We start from the raw sequence: 15,430 nt of genomic DNA on the forward strand, positions 1-15,430 counted from the left end.
GGCCAATCTGCGCCCGTCAGAGACTGGAGGAGGCTGGGCTGGGCCACCCCTATTAAACAGTTTCAGGTAAAGTGCTCCACAGTATTACCCCCTTGGCACCGTGCTCTGCGCTCTCACCCCTGCCCAACCTGCACCTGACTACCAGTAGTTACTGCTCCGCAACGACCACCTTGATCCTGGTAGCCTGGGCCAGCTGTACCTGTCCTTGCAGTCTAGCTTCTTCCCCTTACCTCTCTCCCTGCCTCCCCTGACCTAGGTCTTGCCCCTATCTTCACTGTGTCCTCCCTTCTGCTATCTGCAGGCCTGCGGCTCCCTGCACATCTCCTCTCGCATCACTCCCTGTCATGCCTGCTGTCTTCCCCTGTGGACTCCACTGCCACCCCCCTCCTAGTGAATCTCGTCTGGATTCACAATCGCGCACTGAGACCGGACTAATAGAATCAGTGGCGTCATCGCCATAATCTAGAAAGAGACCCTCAAGTGGGCAACCACCACAGACAACACCAGCCCGTTCATGGACCACCTCAACTTCCAACTCCAAACGAACAGCAAAACCACTATCCAAGCCCCTGTCACCTCCAGGACCCCACCCTCTCTTGAGCAACGCCATCCCCGAATTCATTGCTCCTATCGCCATCAACTCAAATCTGTACATCTTCCTTGGATACCTCAACTTTCCCCTTGAGAACACTGATGACATCAACACGGATGACCTCTTACAAAGTATGGCCAACCTCGGACTCTGGTTACCAACAAAACCCACATTGCAGTACACATGCCGGAGCCTATCTTTGTAGCCAGCATCAGAGTAAAATATACCCACACTCAAGAGCTCACCTGGACTGACCACCTCAACACCCCAACCTCCACAACTAGTGAAAAAAGGCACAGCTGGTCCAAGGAATCAAAACAAAGTTGAACCAACGCCCTCAACTCCCACCTACCCACCACCACGAGGACACAGAACATGCAGTGGACAACTTCACAAACTGGAATCTACAAACCTCAAGAAAGGAATGTGACATCTCAACTGATTCACGGAAGAACTAAAAACCCAGAAATGCAAAGTGCAGGCAGACGGAAAGGAGATAGCTCACCAGGAAGACCCTTGAGTGCTGAAGATTTGGCAAGATGCACTCAACCGCTACCCTCACCTCCTGAAAAACACCAAGAAGACCGCCCTAGCCACCCCATATAATACCAGCTCCAATAACTGGAAGGAACCTTTCAACACAGTCAAGGAATTCACAACCCTTCAGCAACCGAAAACAATATCACACCCTTGCAAGATCTCTGCGACACCCTTGCAGACTTTTTCCACAACAACATTGGCACCATCTACCAAGACTTTGCACCTTCTTCCGCAGACAGCATCAACTTCCTCACTCTGACTGACGCTCACCCACACCAGCTCACCTCGTGGTACCCCCCGAGAAGGAAACTGCGACCATCAGGAGATCCATCCACTTCGGGGCCCCTGCAGACCACTGCCCCATCAGACTTTCAACCTTGGCAATCAACTCACCAAGGCCCTCTACTCCTCAATCACCACACCCAACTTCCCCCAGAATTGGAAACACGCTACAGTGAAGCCTCTGATGAAGAAGCCATCCACAGACCCAGGAGAACTGAATAACTACCGTCCCATCTGTTTGCTCCCCTTCCTTGCCAGGCTCATTGAGAAGGCAATCAACATCCAGCTCGCCAGACATCTGGAGAACCACAACCTCCTGGACCCCTCCTAATCCAGCTTCCAAAAAAACCAAAGCACAGAGACATCTCTAGTGGCAGCCACAGATGACATCCAAATGCTGCTAGACCAGGGAGAAACAGTGACCCTCATTCTCCTTGAACTCTCAGCAGCTTTGGACACCATATCCCACCACAAACTGATCAACAGGCTCCATGAGGTCAGAATCCAAGAAGCAGCCCTCAAATGGATAACACAATACATCACCGGAAGAATGCAGAATACTGTCCTCCCTCCCTACACCTCGCACCCTAAGAACATCACCTGTGGTGTACCTCAGAGCTCATCCCTCAGCCCAATCCTCTTCAACAAATACATGACCCCTTGGATGACATGGTCAAAAGCCACGGACACCACATCATCTCCTACACCCATGACACTCAACTCATCCCCTCTCTGACTACCAATTCAAGAACCATCAAAGACAAGTTCCAAAGATGTATGAGAGATGTTGCCGACTGGATGAACAACAACTGTCTTAAACTCAACACTCACAAGACAGAAGCACTCATCTGCGGAAAAGGCAAGGTCACACACTGCAACAATGAATGGTGGCCTCCAGAGCTGGGTCTTACACCAGCGACCACCGAACACGCCCGCAACCTCAGCATCATTCTTAACAACCAGATATCCATGAAGAAGCAAGTCGGCGCCATCTCCACCACCTGCTTCCTCACACTCTATGCTCAGGAAGGTTTTCAGATGGCTCCCAACCAACACCAGGGGAACTGCCATGCAGGCTCTCATCACCAGCAGACTCAACTACAGCAACTCCCTCTAGGTAGGAATAACTGCTCTACTCATTAAAAAAAACTCCAGACGATTCAGAACACAGCAGCCAGGCTCATCCTTGACCTCCCCAGATGGACTCACATAACCCCTCACCTCAGGAAACTCCACTGGCTACCAGCCATGAAGAGATGTCAGTACAAGCTACTCGCCCACGCATACAAAACATTACACAACAAAGGAACTGCTAACCTCAACCAATGGGTGACCTTTCACCAGCCCATCTGGAAATGCAGATCCGGATTGCTCGCCCTTGCTGCCACCCGTCACATCCGCCAGACCAAAAGCAGTGACCGCTTGTTCTCCCATTTGGCAGTCAAGACCTAGAATGACCTCCACATGCACCTCAGGCCTCCCCATTGCGCCAGCAATTCAGGAAGGACCTTAAAACGTGGATGTTCATCCAATAGGAGAACTAGCAGCAGCATCTGACAGAGCCTCAAGACCCTCACAGGTGAAGAAACCATGCTCTGCAAATCCTGATTGATGGATTGACGTAGCCTATTTTTTAAATACCTTGCACCCTGCCCATTGAGCCGGTAGAACCTACCTTAGGAGTGCCTTAGAAGTATTAAAAAAGGGAAAGTTTAGGCCTAGCAAAATGTTTATTTGCCACATCAAAATGGCAGTTTAAAACTCCACTACAGTCTCCAGCAGTAGCCCTGAGACATGTTCAAAAAGGCTACTGTAGTGGGCGGCAGAAGCGGTGCTGCAGCCCACTAGTAGCATTTAATGTACAGGCCCTGGGTACAGGTAGCACCATTTACTAGGGATTTTTAAGTAAATGAAACATGCCAATGTGGTGTAGTCTAGTTTCACCATGTTTTAGAGAGTGAGCACAAGCTCTTTAGCACCAGTGGTGGGAGGAACTTCACGAGATTCTGCATCATTTTGCCAAAGAGTGGAAAATATGCATATTTGCGCTACTAGCACTGCTACTTAGCAACAGTATCATGAGCAGTGCTGAAAGATCAGCACTAACAGCACCATGTGGTGTGCAAGAGCATGTGGCCATTCAAGTTTATTTCGCTGCCGCTCGAGAACAAAATCTACTCGAGTGGCAGAAAATCTATTTGAGGAGCAGCTCTCTGAACGTGAGCACTTGTGACAGCCCACGACCACCCATGCCACAAAATTGTGGTAGGAGACACCCAAATCTCGCTCTCATTTCTGGAGTCTTGAAGGATAGAAATTTCGCCATGCGGTCATTGGCAGAATTTTGCAGGAACTCTGTGTTACCAGAGTAATGCAGAGTCACCAAATTCTGCTAATTCTGTGAGTGGAATGAAACATTCTTCCCACCCCTGTTCAGCACTGCTTAGCAGGGTTCAAATGCCAAACAATGAGTTCATCAAACTAAGGGAGTGAAGGAAATAGTGTGGGAGAATACAAATTATTCATCATGCAATTTTTAATGAGAATGACCTCTTTAAAAGACTGCCTCATTAATAGACTTAGGAGTAGATACCGATCTCGTAGGGAAGGCCCCCAAACGAGATTCGTAAAGAGCAAATCCGATTCAGAGCCTATCTTTCCATACAAATTGTCCCCCTTTACAAATAACCAAGTACGAGGAGAAAATCCCGTCCGCGCTGACCGAATCGTTTGTGAACCCAAATCTATCCATCTGACTCGTACAGAGCCAAATCGTGCCGCTCAATGGAGCCGGATTCCGAACTTGCGAGTACGATGCACAATTCAGACAGCTGTATGGACTCGGTCTCAGCGAGTGTAAGCAACAGTCGGAATCGGATTTCAGGGGGCCAGTGCAGGCCACCCTTCACCTGGAGGACTCCGAATAGGTCACGATGGTAATGAACATGGGTCCCCCCAGATCCAAGCATACACAATGTGGCGGGCAAAATGGTGCCTGCCACGGTGTGTATACTTTTCCCCACCCAACCCTTTTTTGCTATGGGAGCCTGTGTACGCGTCCGTATACAAGCTCCCATAGAGTGCTATGGGAGTCAAGCCGAACTGATCTCAAAACCATGTTGTTGCATCATACTCGCTCGGTTGGACTTGCACAACACATATCGCTTGGAAAGCCCTCCAGGTCTGATTCGTATGGAGGGCTTACCAAGTGAGATTGGAATCAGCTCCTTAGACTGATTATTTATCTAAAGATCTCTGCCACTGTGCAGATAATGTATATGCTTAGTATTATTCCCACCTGTGCAGTGCCCGGGATCTGAAGACGAGCTGTTCCGGAGGCTGTATCCAAGGTGAAGGCATCATTAGCATAGGAGTCTCCATTAGGGGAAACAACTGTGATGGCTGGAGTGACAGTCTTCCAAGTCACTACGAAGAATGTGTCATTCCCCACAGTACTATCAATAGCCAGTATTTTGTTCAAACACTGGTTCTTCATCAGGTTTAATCCATTACTTTCAAGCTGTTTCAGAAAGAAAAGAAGACACTTCTTTAGTATGTAATAAGGACTTCAAAAAGCATTGATTTGTACAGTTAGTGTAAATATATAAGGACCAATTCACAGTGGTGTACATTGACAGTTAATGTAAACATTTACGGGCCGATTACATCTAGGTTACTCATAGGTGTAGCTCTACCCTTTCAGCTATTCACCATGTGATTACTGTAGATTTATATCTAGCTGTTGAGTTACAAGTTCCCACCCTCTCTGTAAAGTTAATTCTAGAAATCTTGCACTTGCAGGCAGAGATCCCCCGGTGGGAAAGAATTGGGAAAATGATTAAAGTTCATCATTCCTTAAAAAACATAAAAAATATTGTAATGTATAATATAAAGGAAAGTAAATTGTATCTATTTATTTCAAGCTAGAGCTAATAATATAATGTTATAGCACATTAACACAAATTAAATGTATTTTGCCTAATACATTTACTTAAATATATTAATTTAATTAGGAACTAATCATTTTTAAACAAGGTTTATTTTCATTTAATACTTTCTGTTAAATGTATTTTATTTAATTTTGAAAGAAAAATGTAAAAGTGTATTATTCATTTGTTTAAAGATAGACAATTATCCAAAAAATGTTATCACTATATAATGTAAATGTCAAACTAATGCACTTTATGTAACATTATTTGCTTTGGAATGTTATTTCAATCTCTACCTCCATTGTTTTCTATGGGAGTGTGTTGCAGTATCTGTCAGTGGCTCTGTGTGGCTTCGCTCTCTCTAAGGATGGGCTTGAGTACATTTGAGATCATTTTGACACTTGAGGATTGAATTGATTCAAGAAGTGTATTTTGTGAACGGGAATGGTGTTACTCTTTTGCGAGTGTACCCTTTTTATTAGCATGGTTTTTCCAAACCCCTCCTTAAATTTCTCTAAGCAATTCCCATTTAATTATTCCTTATCTTTCCACCACTCTCACTGGTCCCTCTCACATTTACTACAAAAGTGTATGTGTGCAGAGACCTCCATTACCATGGCAGGGATCTTGGACAGAAAAGGTTGGAGAGGTCTCTTAGTATAGGTTAGTGAATTGCATTTTTCAGTATGTAAGTGCACTGCCGTAGTACTACTCTAGCTATTACAAAATGCAGTTTATTAGGCACATTGTGCTTGCTTTATCACACAGTTTTTCAATTTCTAAGTTTAATGGCACAAATTCTTCCATAAATAGCACAGCTTCTTGTCACCTGGTTTTATTTTGTCTTCCGTTCACTGACTGACTAATAAATGACTCTGCTTAACACATTTAGGGCCTTATTCACAAAGGTAAACAAACACTTTTGTGTAAGTTTAGGATTGTTTGCTTTCACAAAAGTTTTGTACTAGTACTATCTTTACAACTGCGGAGTCTCAGGAAATACAAAGTTAGAAGAAAATACAACAAAAAGAAACTATGTATTATTAGAATATTGGAATGTTGAGCACTCTATTAATAACAATGGAGTGCTCTGGGCTTTCTAGTGGCTGGCAGAAGCCCGGAGCATCGGCATTCCAAAGTTTAATAAAGGCCTCATCGAGCCCAAGGGATCCATGAGGCCTTTGTTTTACAAATTAGAACATTCTGCCTGCTAAGGGCGTAATGTTAAAATCTCCTTAGAGGCCTCCGTAGCGGTCTCTACTGGCCATTAAAGGCTCGCCTTCAACTCAGGCCTTTAACGCTGGAGCAGGCCTTTAATGGCTGGTAGAGCCGGCACTAGGGCTATATTGGCTTGATAGAGTGACATCTGTTCAACCAAAAACATAGTTTGATAAAATATGATGCGAAAAGGGGAATGACTTGAGAGTCAGTTAAATTAAGGGTCTTATCAAACCTGCACTAATTTTACTATAATGGTTTCCCAGTATGCATTCACTATAAAGCAACACTTTACGGTGATACTAACTGTAGAAAATCTGCCTTTTCTATGTGGTCTCCTGAGATTTTTCACCTTTTGCTGGACCCTATTTTTTGCTGGCTTTAGCCCTGTGCACGTTGTCTCTGCTAAACAGTAGTAAAGTACATCTTTAAACATAATTAAATTGGCTTATTACTAATTCGAAACTTTGACATACCATTAAGTCCTGAGTAAATGTTGTCTAAAGTACACCCAGGGCCAGGAAGTTAGAAGGCCACTTGTGGACTGCCGCACTTCCTCTGCCATCCAATACGTGGCATTGTAAGCACGGCCTCAGACCTACCTTGCATAGCCTGACTGCTGCAATGTAAATCTGTATTGCGACGTGACAAAATAAACAATTTTGACAGACAAACACCTTCCTTTTAAACATTAACATTTCACCCATATGTAGGCCACAAAGCAGGGTTCATGGCAGTTAAAAGAAGAACATGTTTGTATTTAAAGTTAAAATATCCTCCTAGTGGCTAGCAATCAAAAGCTGTTTTCACTGTAGGAAGGCTGACTAAGCCATAGAGATACACTGGGAAGTAATACTAAATACTAATACTGCTGAGAAAGAAACTAGCTCGAAAAATAATTAAATAATTATTTTTAATAGTTAATAACAATCCAATTCAATGGTGAAGCCAGATTGGTAATAAATATTACTGAAAAGTAACTTTTAGAAATATACAATTTTCCTGTCTGAAATATCTGAACGCTAGTTAGCGTAAGTCACCTCCAACTTCCAGCCAGTAATTAGCATTCAATAGGTGTGAAAAAGGTGTGAAATGTATCTCCGATGCAAATGGGCTGACCTGAATAGGCAAAGATGACTCTTGTGAATTCAACAGAATATGCAGGGGTTGAGCCAGGATCTCCCTTTTGATAGCATAGTGTCAGATACTGCTTGACGGGTCTTTTGAGCTACATGTAAAACTTAGGGTGCAATTGAAAGGGAGAGAACAGGATGCCAATACAATTATTGTATATTGACTGCCTGGTTGCTGAAAGACCCTGCTTTTGTCCTAACAAAATTCTGTCTCTGGGTTTGTTATGGGCGTAGTGCCTGTTTAAAACTGGATTTTAGTGTTAGGTGTGGGAGGATAATAGGATTACCATAGTACACTCCCCAGTCACAACCCCAGCCTCAAAGCCCGATGAATTTAATGTGGCCAAAGACATTGGTCATCTTAAATTTGCATTTGCCGCTTATTTGTAGTAGGGCAAATAGAAACTACTACAAAATTGGGTAGATCTGGGCCTACGTTGGTCAGAGAGGGACCAGGAGTAACCCTCCACCTACTAGCTAGGGCCAGGCATAAAAGTGTCACCTCCAGGCATCCACAACAGAACACTTACTGGTTCTGCTGAAAATACGAATAGGAGTGGACCTGCTGTCTGTGACATGAGAGGAGACGTGAACACTTGGACCTCCTCCTTCTTGTACCCACGACAAAGATGTGGACTCAAATGGTCATATAGAGAAACCTCCAGTCCATGCTACAGTGATACAAGAAGCTGCAAGAAGCCTTTACGGTAACTGCCCTGCTGAGCTGTGCCAATTGGACCTGGTATGCAACCTGCTGTTAGCCTCTGCCTGACACCCTATGAGTCTCTAAATGCCTACCCTAAGTTTCTGGTGGCCTTAGAAGTGTCATCCTGTGGCTAGTTGGGACTTAAAATAATAAGCGCCTGATTTATACTTGGCAGAGAACGAACTGCATCACAACAATGATGTACCCTCTCCGTCAAGACTATGGTCTGCCAGCCTGATTAAATGTGGGCAGACCATAGTTTGATGGCAGTGGAGAGTGGAGACTACTTTGTCTCCACAGTGGTAAAACGTCTCTGACAGCCCTTACTCAACTGGACCATCAGAGATTTGACTATGTCCTCCTACCAAATGTACAAGTAAGGACATATAGCCATATGTTAATTCCTATCACCAGCACTGTTCCCAATAACCTGCGCGCCCGGGCGCGCGCCCATTGATGGCTCCCCAAGCGCGCAGTGCTCATTATTTAGCACGCACATCCTGAGACTGTTCTCGCTGCCGCTTTTAAAATGCGAGCGGCGCGAAAACCCGGCATTTTCTGTTTGCTGGAGACAAGAAGATCACAACGGAGTGGCAGATAAATGGGTTTTGGGAGGGCGTGCGTTCATGTGCAAATGGCCCTTGTAATTGCTGCATTCCTTTCCTTACAGTGCACCGCTGCGGGGCTGATTGTCGGCCATTGAGTTAATATTCAATGTTAATTGCAGCCCGTGTGCGCTGCAATTAACATTGAATACTAACTCAAAGGCCCACAATCAGCCCCGCAGCTGTGCACTGTTAAGAAAAGAAAAAAGATTTTTAAAAACGACGTGTGCTTTAGCACAGGCCGTGTTTGACACTGTGCTTTTCTTTTCTTAATTGTGCACAGTTGTGGGGCTCATTGTGGGCCATTGAGTTAGTATTCAATGTTAATTGCAGCGCACACGGGCTGCAATTAACATTGAATATTAACTCAATGGCCACAATCAGCCCCGCAGCGGTGCACTGTTGAGAAAGCTCCATTTTTAAAAAAAATTTTTTAAATAAGCCAAATTGCACACTATTGAACTTCACAACTTTGCACAGCTCCACTTTCACATTGTTAGATTACATTATACTTTTATGTTACCATGATTGCACTCAGTAAGACTTCTATGGGTGGAGCACATTACAGTTTGTGAGAAGTTGGCCTGGTATATAATGCTCACTAATTCTAGGGATCACTTAGTACCATGCCAAGCAACCCTTATGATGATTGGTTGTAAGTCAACCTTATAGACCAGTTATCCTAGTGGTAATGTGGACAAAGCAGTCTTAGGCTAAACTCTGAAAGGCATGTGAAGCCAGCTGTAATACCATACACAACCCCCTTGAATACCAAATGAAAGGGACACCACACAGATATATATATTGAAAATATATATAGATTTATTAAACACAAAATATCCCCTGGACTCTTTATGAGCACAGAAGCACAAGCGTTAAACACAAGACAGTTTAAAATACACAAAAGTTGCACATTATGGATGAGCCCTAGGGGCCACCTAAACCATATACTAAGAAAGTGGTATAAGAGATACCAATCAGAAAGGAAACAGGCCTAGGGCCTTGGAAATCGCTGGAGCTATTCGAGACTAGCAGTGACTAAGTTGGGAAAGGCCCGCGGGACTCGGGTGCAGTATTTAAAGTGCACGCACTCACCAATGGAAAGTCTATGGTGCGTAAAAAGTACAAAGTTAGTTAGTTCGGAACCTTCCAAGTGACCTAGAACGCTGAAACTTAAGACACAGGCCCTTGAGATGTGTACCAGTGTAGGAACACCGGCGGAGCTGAGTTACCTCACCCACAGGAAGCGGGTGCACAGGGTCGAAGTAGTGTCGGGGTTTCGTCACGCTGGTCGATGGTGCTTGGAGCTGAAGATGCTGCAGGCGGCTCGATGTGAAGAGTTCCGGTGGATCCAAGGGTGGATCTGATGATGTGAAGACCTGAAAGCAGAGGGGACAATGTTCAAAGTCACTAGCCAGTGACTACCGTGGAACCAGATTGGAACCAGGCGATGTCGGGTGCAAACAGGCGTTGAGGTGTAGCTTCTCTCTGCAGCCACGTAGACACCGGGGGATGAGGACAGCCAGGAGTCGGTCACAAGCTGTCCCACGCAGGCTTCTCGCTGTTGGCGGTGTCGGCAACTTGATCGGAGCAAACAGGCCTTGGCTAATGCAAGCCACGCAGGAATCAAAAAATGCTTACCACTCGGACCAGCAAGGTCAGAGCGGGTGCTCCTTTTTACAGGAGCGAGGGCAAGTCTGGAGAAACCAGACCCGTAGTGTAGTTCTTCGGTTTCGTCGCCAAGATGGCCGCTGACCACGTGGCTAGTGGCCGGGATGGCGCGTCGAGTGGGACAATGCAAAAGGGCCCCACGCAGATCGTGGAGATGCTGGGGGGCTGATCTTCGGTGCAAGGGCTGCTCGGTGGTGGGGGTTCTCAGTTCCCAAAGCACAACGTCGAGGATCCCTCGGTTGCTGCGCAGTCAGCTTTTCGAGTGTCTTCCAAGAGGTACGGTCCCACGTCACTCGGTGCCTCCACGGGTCCCTTCTTTGTAGGGACTGTGGATCGGGCTCTGAGAAGTCTGGGAGTCTGGGTCTTGTCAGGCTCTGGGCTCGGGCTCCGGCGGGAGGCGGCGGCAAAGCAGACATCGAGTTGCTGGTTGGTGCCTGTGTTCACAGGGTGACCACTCCTAGGCCACAAGGGAGATTCTCTTCAGTCTTCTGAGCAGCAGAATGTCGAAGTCCAGTCTTCTTCTTTGTTTAAAGTTGATTCAGGATGATCTGCTGTGCAATGGCACTGCTCCCACTCTTATTCCCAATCTGAGGGGTGGATCACCTACTAGGTCCCTCCTCTGGGAGGAACCAGGAAGGGGGGCGGTTACACCCCCTTTCCTTTGTCCAGCTCCTCGCCAGGCCTGGGTCTGGAAAGTCCCAGGACCGGTTTGGACTGGCTTATGCACGGGGACACCTTATGTGCCCCGGGCATGTCTGTTTCTATTCAGCCCTGTCCTACCCAATACACAAAACCCTGTCTGGGGTGGTGCTCGCACCTCCCAAGGCAGGAAACCCTTTTTCCAAGCCTCCTTTGCTGGAAGGACTCCCAGCAGCAGGAGGTCAGACTCGTGTCTGTGGTGGCAGCATCCATTTTGTGATGCTGAGGCTCTGGTTAACTTTAACCGGGGTTAAGGCTACACACATGTTGTGTCCCTCTAGAAGGGTGGAATGCTATCCCCGTCGACAGAACTGTCGAGGGGATAGTATTCCAATTCGTATGACACCTTACTCAACATGTTTTGATAAAGCCAAACCAAAGATAGCATATAACCGCGAGGATTATAATGCACTTAAGAGTATATGGTATGGCAATATCCCGGAACAGCTTAGGGAGTGGTTCCCGACAGCTGCAGACAGGCTCAGCTCATGCTAGAGCACCATCTCACATATTTCCAAGCACTCTGCCTCCAGGATTGATGAGGCCTTCCAGGAGTGGCTGATAGGAACATATGTGTCCAGTTTAGGGTTAGATATAGGGATACTATATCTAAGTAAGAGGTGGTTACACCAACTTACCCCAGCTGAGTGATCAGCCAGTTGTGTCAAATATGGAGGCCAGGTCAGGGGTGGCACAATACATGCTGCAGCCCCTGGTAGGCCTTGGAAACACCTATGCCCTGGGTACCTATGGTACTCTGTTACAGGGGCCAATAAGGTGAACCAGTTTCAATTGTGTATGCACCTAAGGTACATGGAGTCCATTTTAAGGAGAGAGCAATCAGCCTGGGGCCCTGACCAACTATGTCAAAAACCAGCTAAACACCAGGCAAAAAGTTTGGGGGTAAGCATAGTCAGATATCCACCTTCCTACACAGTTGCCCAGAAACTACTTGAGGAAATGTGGGGGCCGAAATTAACAATTACAGTCGGTATCTCTCCATCAATGTCAGTAAATTGTTATATTTAGTCTGTGGATTTGAGAATAAACTAGAGGGCATGCAACTATCTGATCAAAGCTGCAGGTTTTCCCCAATATTGAGCACTATTAGTAAATGCGAGCGAGGAAGTGCAAAGTCAGGAGAGTAGGGACAGGCTCAAGGGCTGCTAGAGTGAGCGTTTTATACACCCCATACCCTCTAACCTTAGGCTCCATTCTGAACAGCCAGTGATTTCACAAGGTGCATTCCCGCACACAATAGAATCGGCCTCGGTATTCTCACACCTGGGCATTTGGGGTGCACTGAATACTGGGCCATGTGAAGTCAGTCAAAGCCATACTCCACATGTTTTTAGTTTTAACTAGAGACATTTGACACTATATTTTGTAGCATGTCCACAACAGTGCGTCTATCAGAGCACATACACCAAGTCATAAGATTATAAACGTGTATGTACATGCCAGTACAGATGCATGTGCCATTCGTACACATCTCAAGGATCAATATGTTAGATCATGAAATGGAAAGGCAATAATATTAACTCTTAACTCAGGGAGCCCATTAAATCTAAACACGTATCTGATAATACTTTTTATAATGTTATGCAATGGCACAGTATCTCCGGTGTTCAGGCATGCAGAGGAACACACATGACCACTCAAGAACAGTAGAAGTAAACTTACAGATAACCCTGAGACAGAAAAAAGATAAGCTAACAAGTGAATAAAGACTAACATTCAACAGACTTTCGCTATCCTGTTATCCTGTACTTTGGAATCATCAGTTCATTAATGGACTCACCCTTAGCTGCTCAGGCCCTGGCAGACACCCTTGACACCCTGTCTAACCGACTGCAGCTGGATTTGCCCTAGAAGCATTGCAGCAGCAACGGGGTGATGTGTGGCCTTACAGACTGAAGGTCGACGCGGACAGGGAACAGCAGTGGGGAGAACAGCTGAGGTGCTCCAGCCCTGAAGGCTGTGGCAGAGGCTCGAGTGGTGCGGATAACGGAGTGGACCTGCAGTGGGGTGGTTCTGCCACCAGAAGGTGCGCCGCCTTCCCTACCTTCCCCACCTGAAGCTGGTGGAGACGCCTGGGGGGGTGACTTGGAGGCGTGATGGGGCACCAGAGAGCCCCTGCCGAGAGGTGAGCGTGGGCTAGCAATAAGCCAAGCCGGAACCTACATAATGTTTGAGCTGCCCCTGGGCCGTTATTTCGTGGCCGATGGAGGGCCGGGCTGAAGACCGGAGCAGAGGGGGGCGGCCCGGTCGCGGGGGTTGCTGGGCCCTTGATGGAGGCACTGACCTGCCTGACTCTGCCGGTGGTGCATACTTCGATGGGCAAGTGAATGGCGGCGCTACTCCGGTGGCTGTGGACAGTTCCCTCACCTGCCTTGTGAGGTCGGGAGCTGCGGGGTGTGTCTGCAGTGTCTTCTCCCTCTGGGCTACAGCCACTTAAGGGGAATAAGGCTTGTTCCTACAGGACAATCCCTGGTCTGGGTTGCCCAGAGACTTGGAGACAGCGCTCTTGGGGATCCGGGAGTGGCAGAGAGCTAGCCATTTGTAAAACCAGCGCACAGCTGTAAGGAGAGCTGATTAAAAAAAGAGAAAAAGCCCGTGAGTGGTGCACGCGCCACTGCGAGCCATGGCCTATTGAAGCGCGTAATAGACACCAATAGGCCATGGGCGGAGCAATGCGCCCTCTTGTGGCCTATTGCATGTAGTCTTCCATTAAAAGACGCACACAAAGGCCAATAGCTGCCCAGAAAAGGAAAAGCACACACACAAGCGTGTGCGATTCTTAGGGCAGCTATCCAAACCCCGTTTTTTCCCCCCTTACTAGAGGTCACTCGACCTGCGCGAGCACTGCTGCGCAGTACAACGCAGGTCACGAGACCTAAAAAAGGGGTATGTGAGAAGCCAGTAAGAGAAGGCACTTACAAAGATAACATTTTGGAGGGTTACTTGGTGCTGCACACACACGCGGTCTGGTTTCTGGCGCACATAGCCATGGCTGCAGCTCACAGAGACCCTAAACTGCCGCACACAGTGGAAAAAAATTAGAGGGAACATTGATCACCAGCAGGAAAAAATGGTAGTAAGGGACACTGAAAAGTGCTAAACGCCCCACTCACCATTGAAGAAAATTCCCTTGGTGAGGGAATGTTGTTTCTTTTATTTTCAAAAAGAAAATTCCACTTTGAGATTGTCTTTTTCAAAATAAAAGTAAACTCAGTAAATTTGTTGATGGATCTGTATCACTAAATTACAATGCATTAACAGGAACCACTGTGATAGAGGTTCCTGACAAAGCCAGAACTATTCACTTGGCCGGCGGACATTTCTAAATCTAGCAATCTGCATCGCAATCAGGGCAATTGTGGAGTAATGGTGGAGGGCGGGCTGACTGCCAAAAAATAAATCAGATCCTCCGTCACAAGTTGAAATCTTTGGCCAGGATCAACCTGGTTGGAGTATCCGACCCATGTTCAGCATCAATTCGTATCTAGATGCCATTCTACCATGTCCATTGATTATCATTGGAGCTTTGTGGTATTCTCTTTACTGAAAGTGTTAAAAATTCATAACATCAGTTCCCCCTATAGCAAATTGGTTTAATTTTGTTTATGAAATTTTACTCTATTTTTCTGATTCAGTTTGTGATTACTGTGTTGGTTCTGCATTATTACTTTCCACATTGTCCTGAGTTAAGCATGTCTCCTCTGTGCCATAGTTATCAGTGTGTTGAGCTCAGTTAATTTAGTGAGTTTGAAGGCTCACTCTGACTAAGCATGGGCTGAAAATTCGCTCCGCTCGCGGAATTTGCAGATTTTCCGCGATTTCCCAATCCGCGAATCTCACGAAATCGCGGTAAAATCCGCGAATCAACGGGACAAATTTTCAGCCAAACACTTACAGGGTTACAGCAGCAGGTGCATAAGTTGAAGCTAATTTTTTGTAACCTTTTACAAAAGGGTTTCAAAGAAATTAACTTCAACTTGGGCACCTGCTGCTGTAAGCCTGTAAGTGCTTCCTGGCGCCTCGTTATCTACTTG

General features: G+C 46.3%; 1 protein-coding gene across 1 annotated transcript in view; it reads right to left on the minus strand.

Moving 5' to 3' along the window:
- Positions 1 to 15,430, minus strand: part of CLCA4 (chloride channel accessory 4) — a 323,718-nt gene that overhangs the window by 40,076 nt on the left and 268,212 nt on the right. The window contains exon 9 of the mRNA XM_086953978.1: positions 4,713 to 4,934. Within this exon, the coding sequence (XP_086810104.1) occupies positions 4,713 to 4,934 (222 nt within the window). The remainder of the gene's footprint in view (positions 1 to 4,712; positions 4,935 to 15,430) is intronic.

Source organism: Lissotriton vulgaris, chromosome 1_1 (assembly GCF_964263255.1).
Source record: "Lissotriton vulgaris chromosome 1_1, aLisVul1.2, whole genome shotgun sequence".
Taxonomy (NCBI): domain Eukaryota; kingdom Metazoa; phylum Chordata; class Amphibia; order Caudata; family Salamandridae; genus Lissotriton; species Lissotriton vulgaris.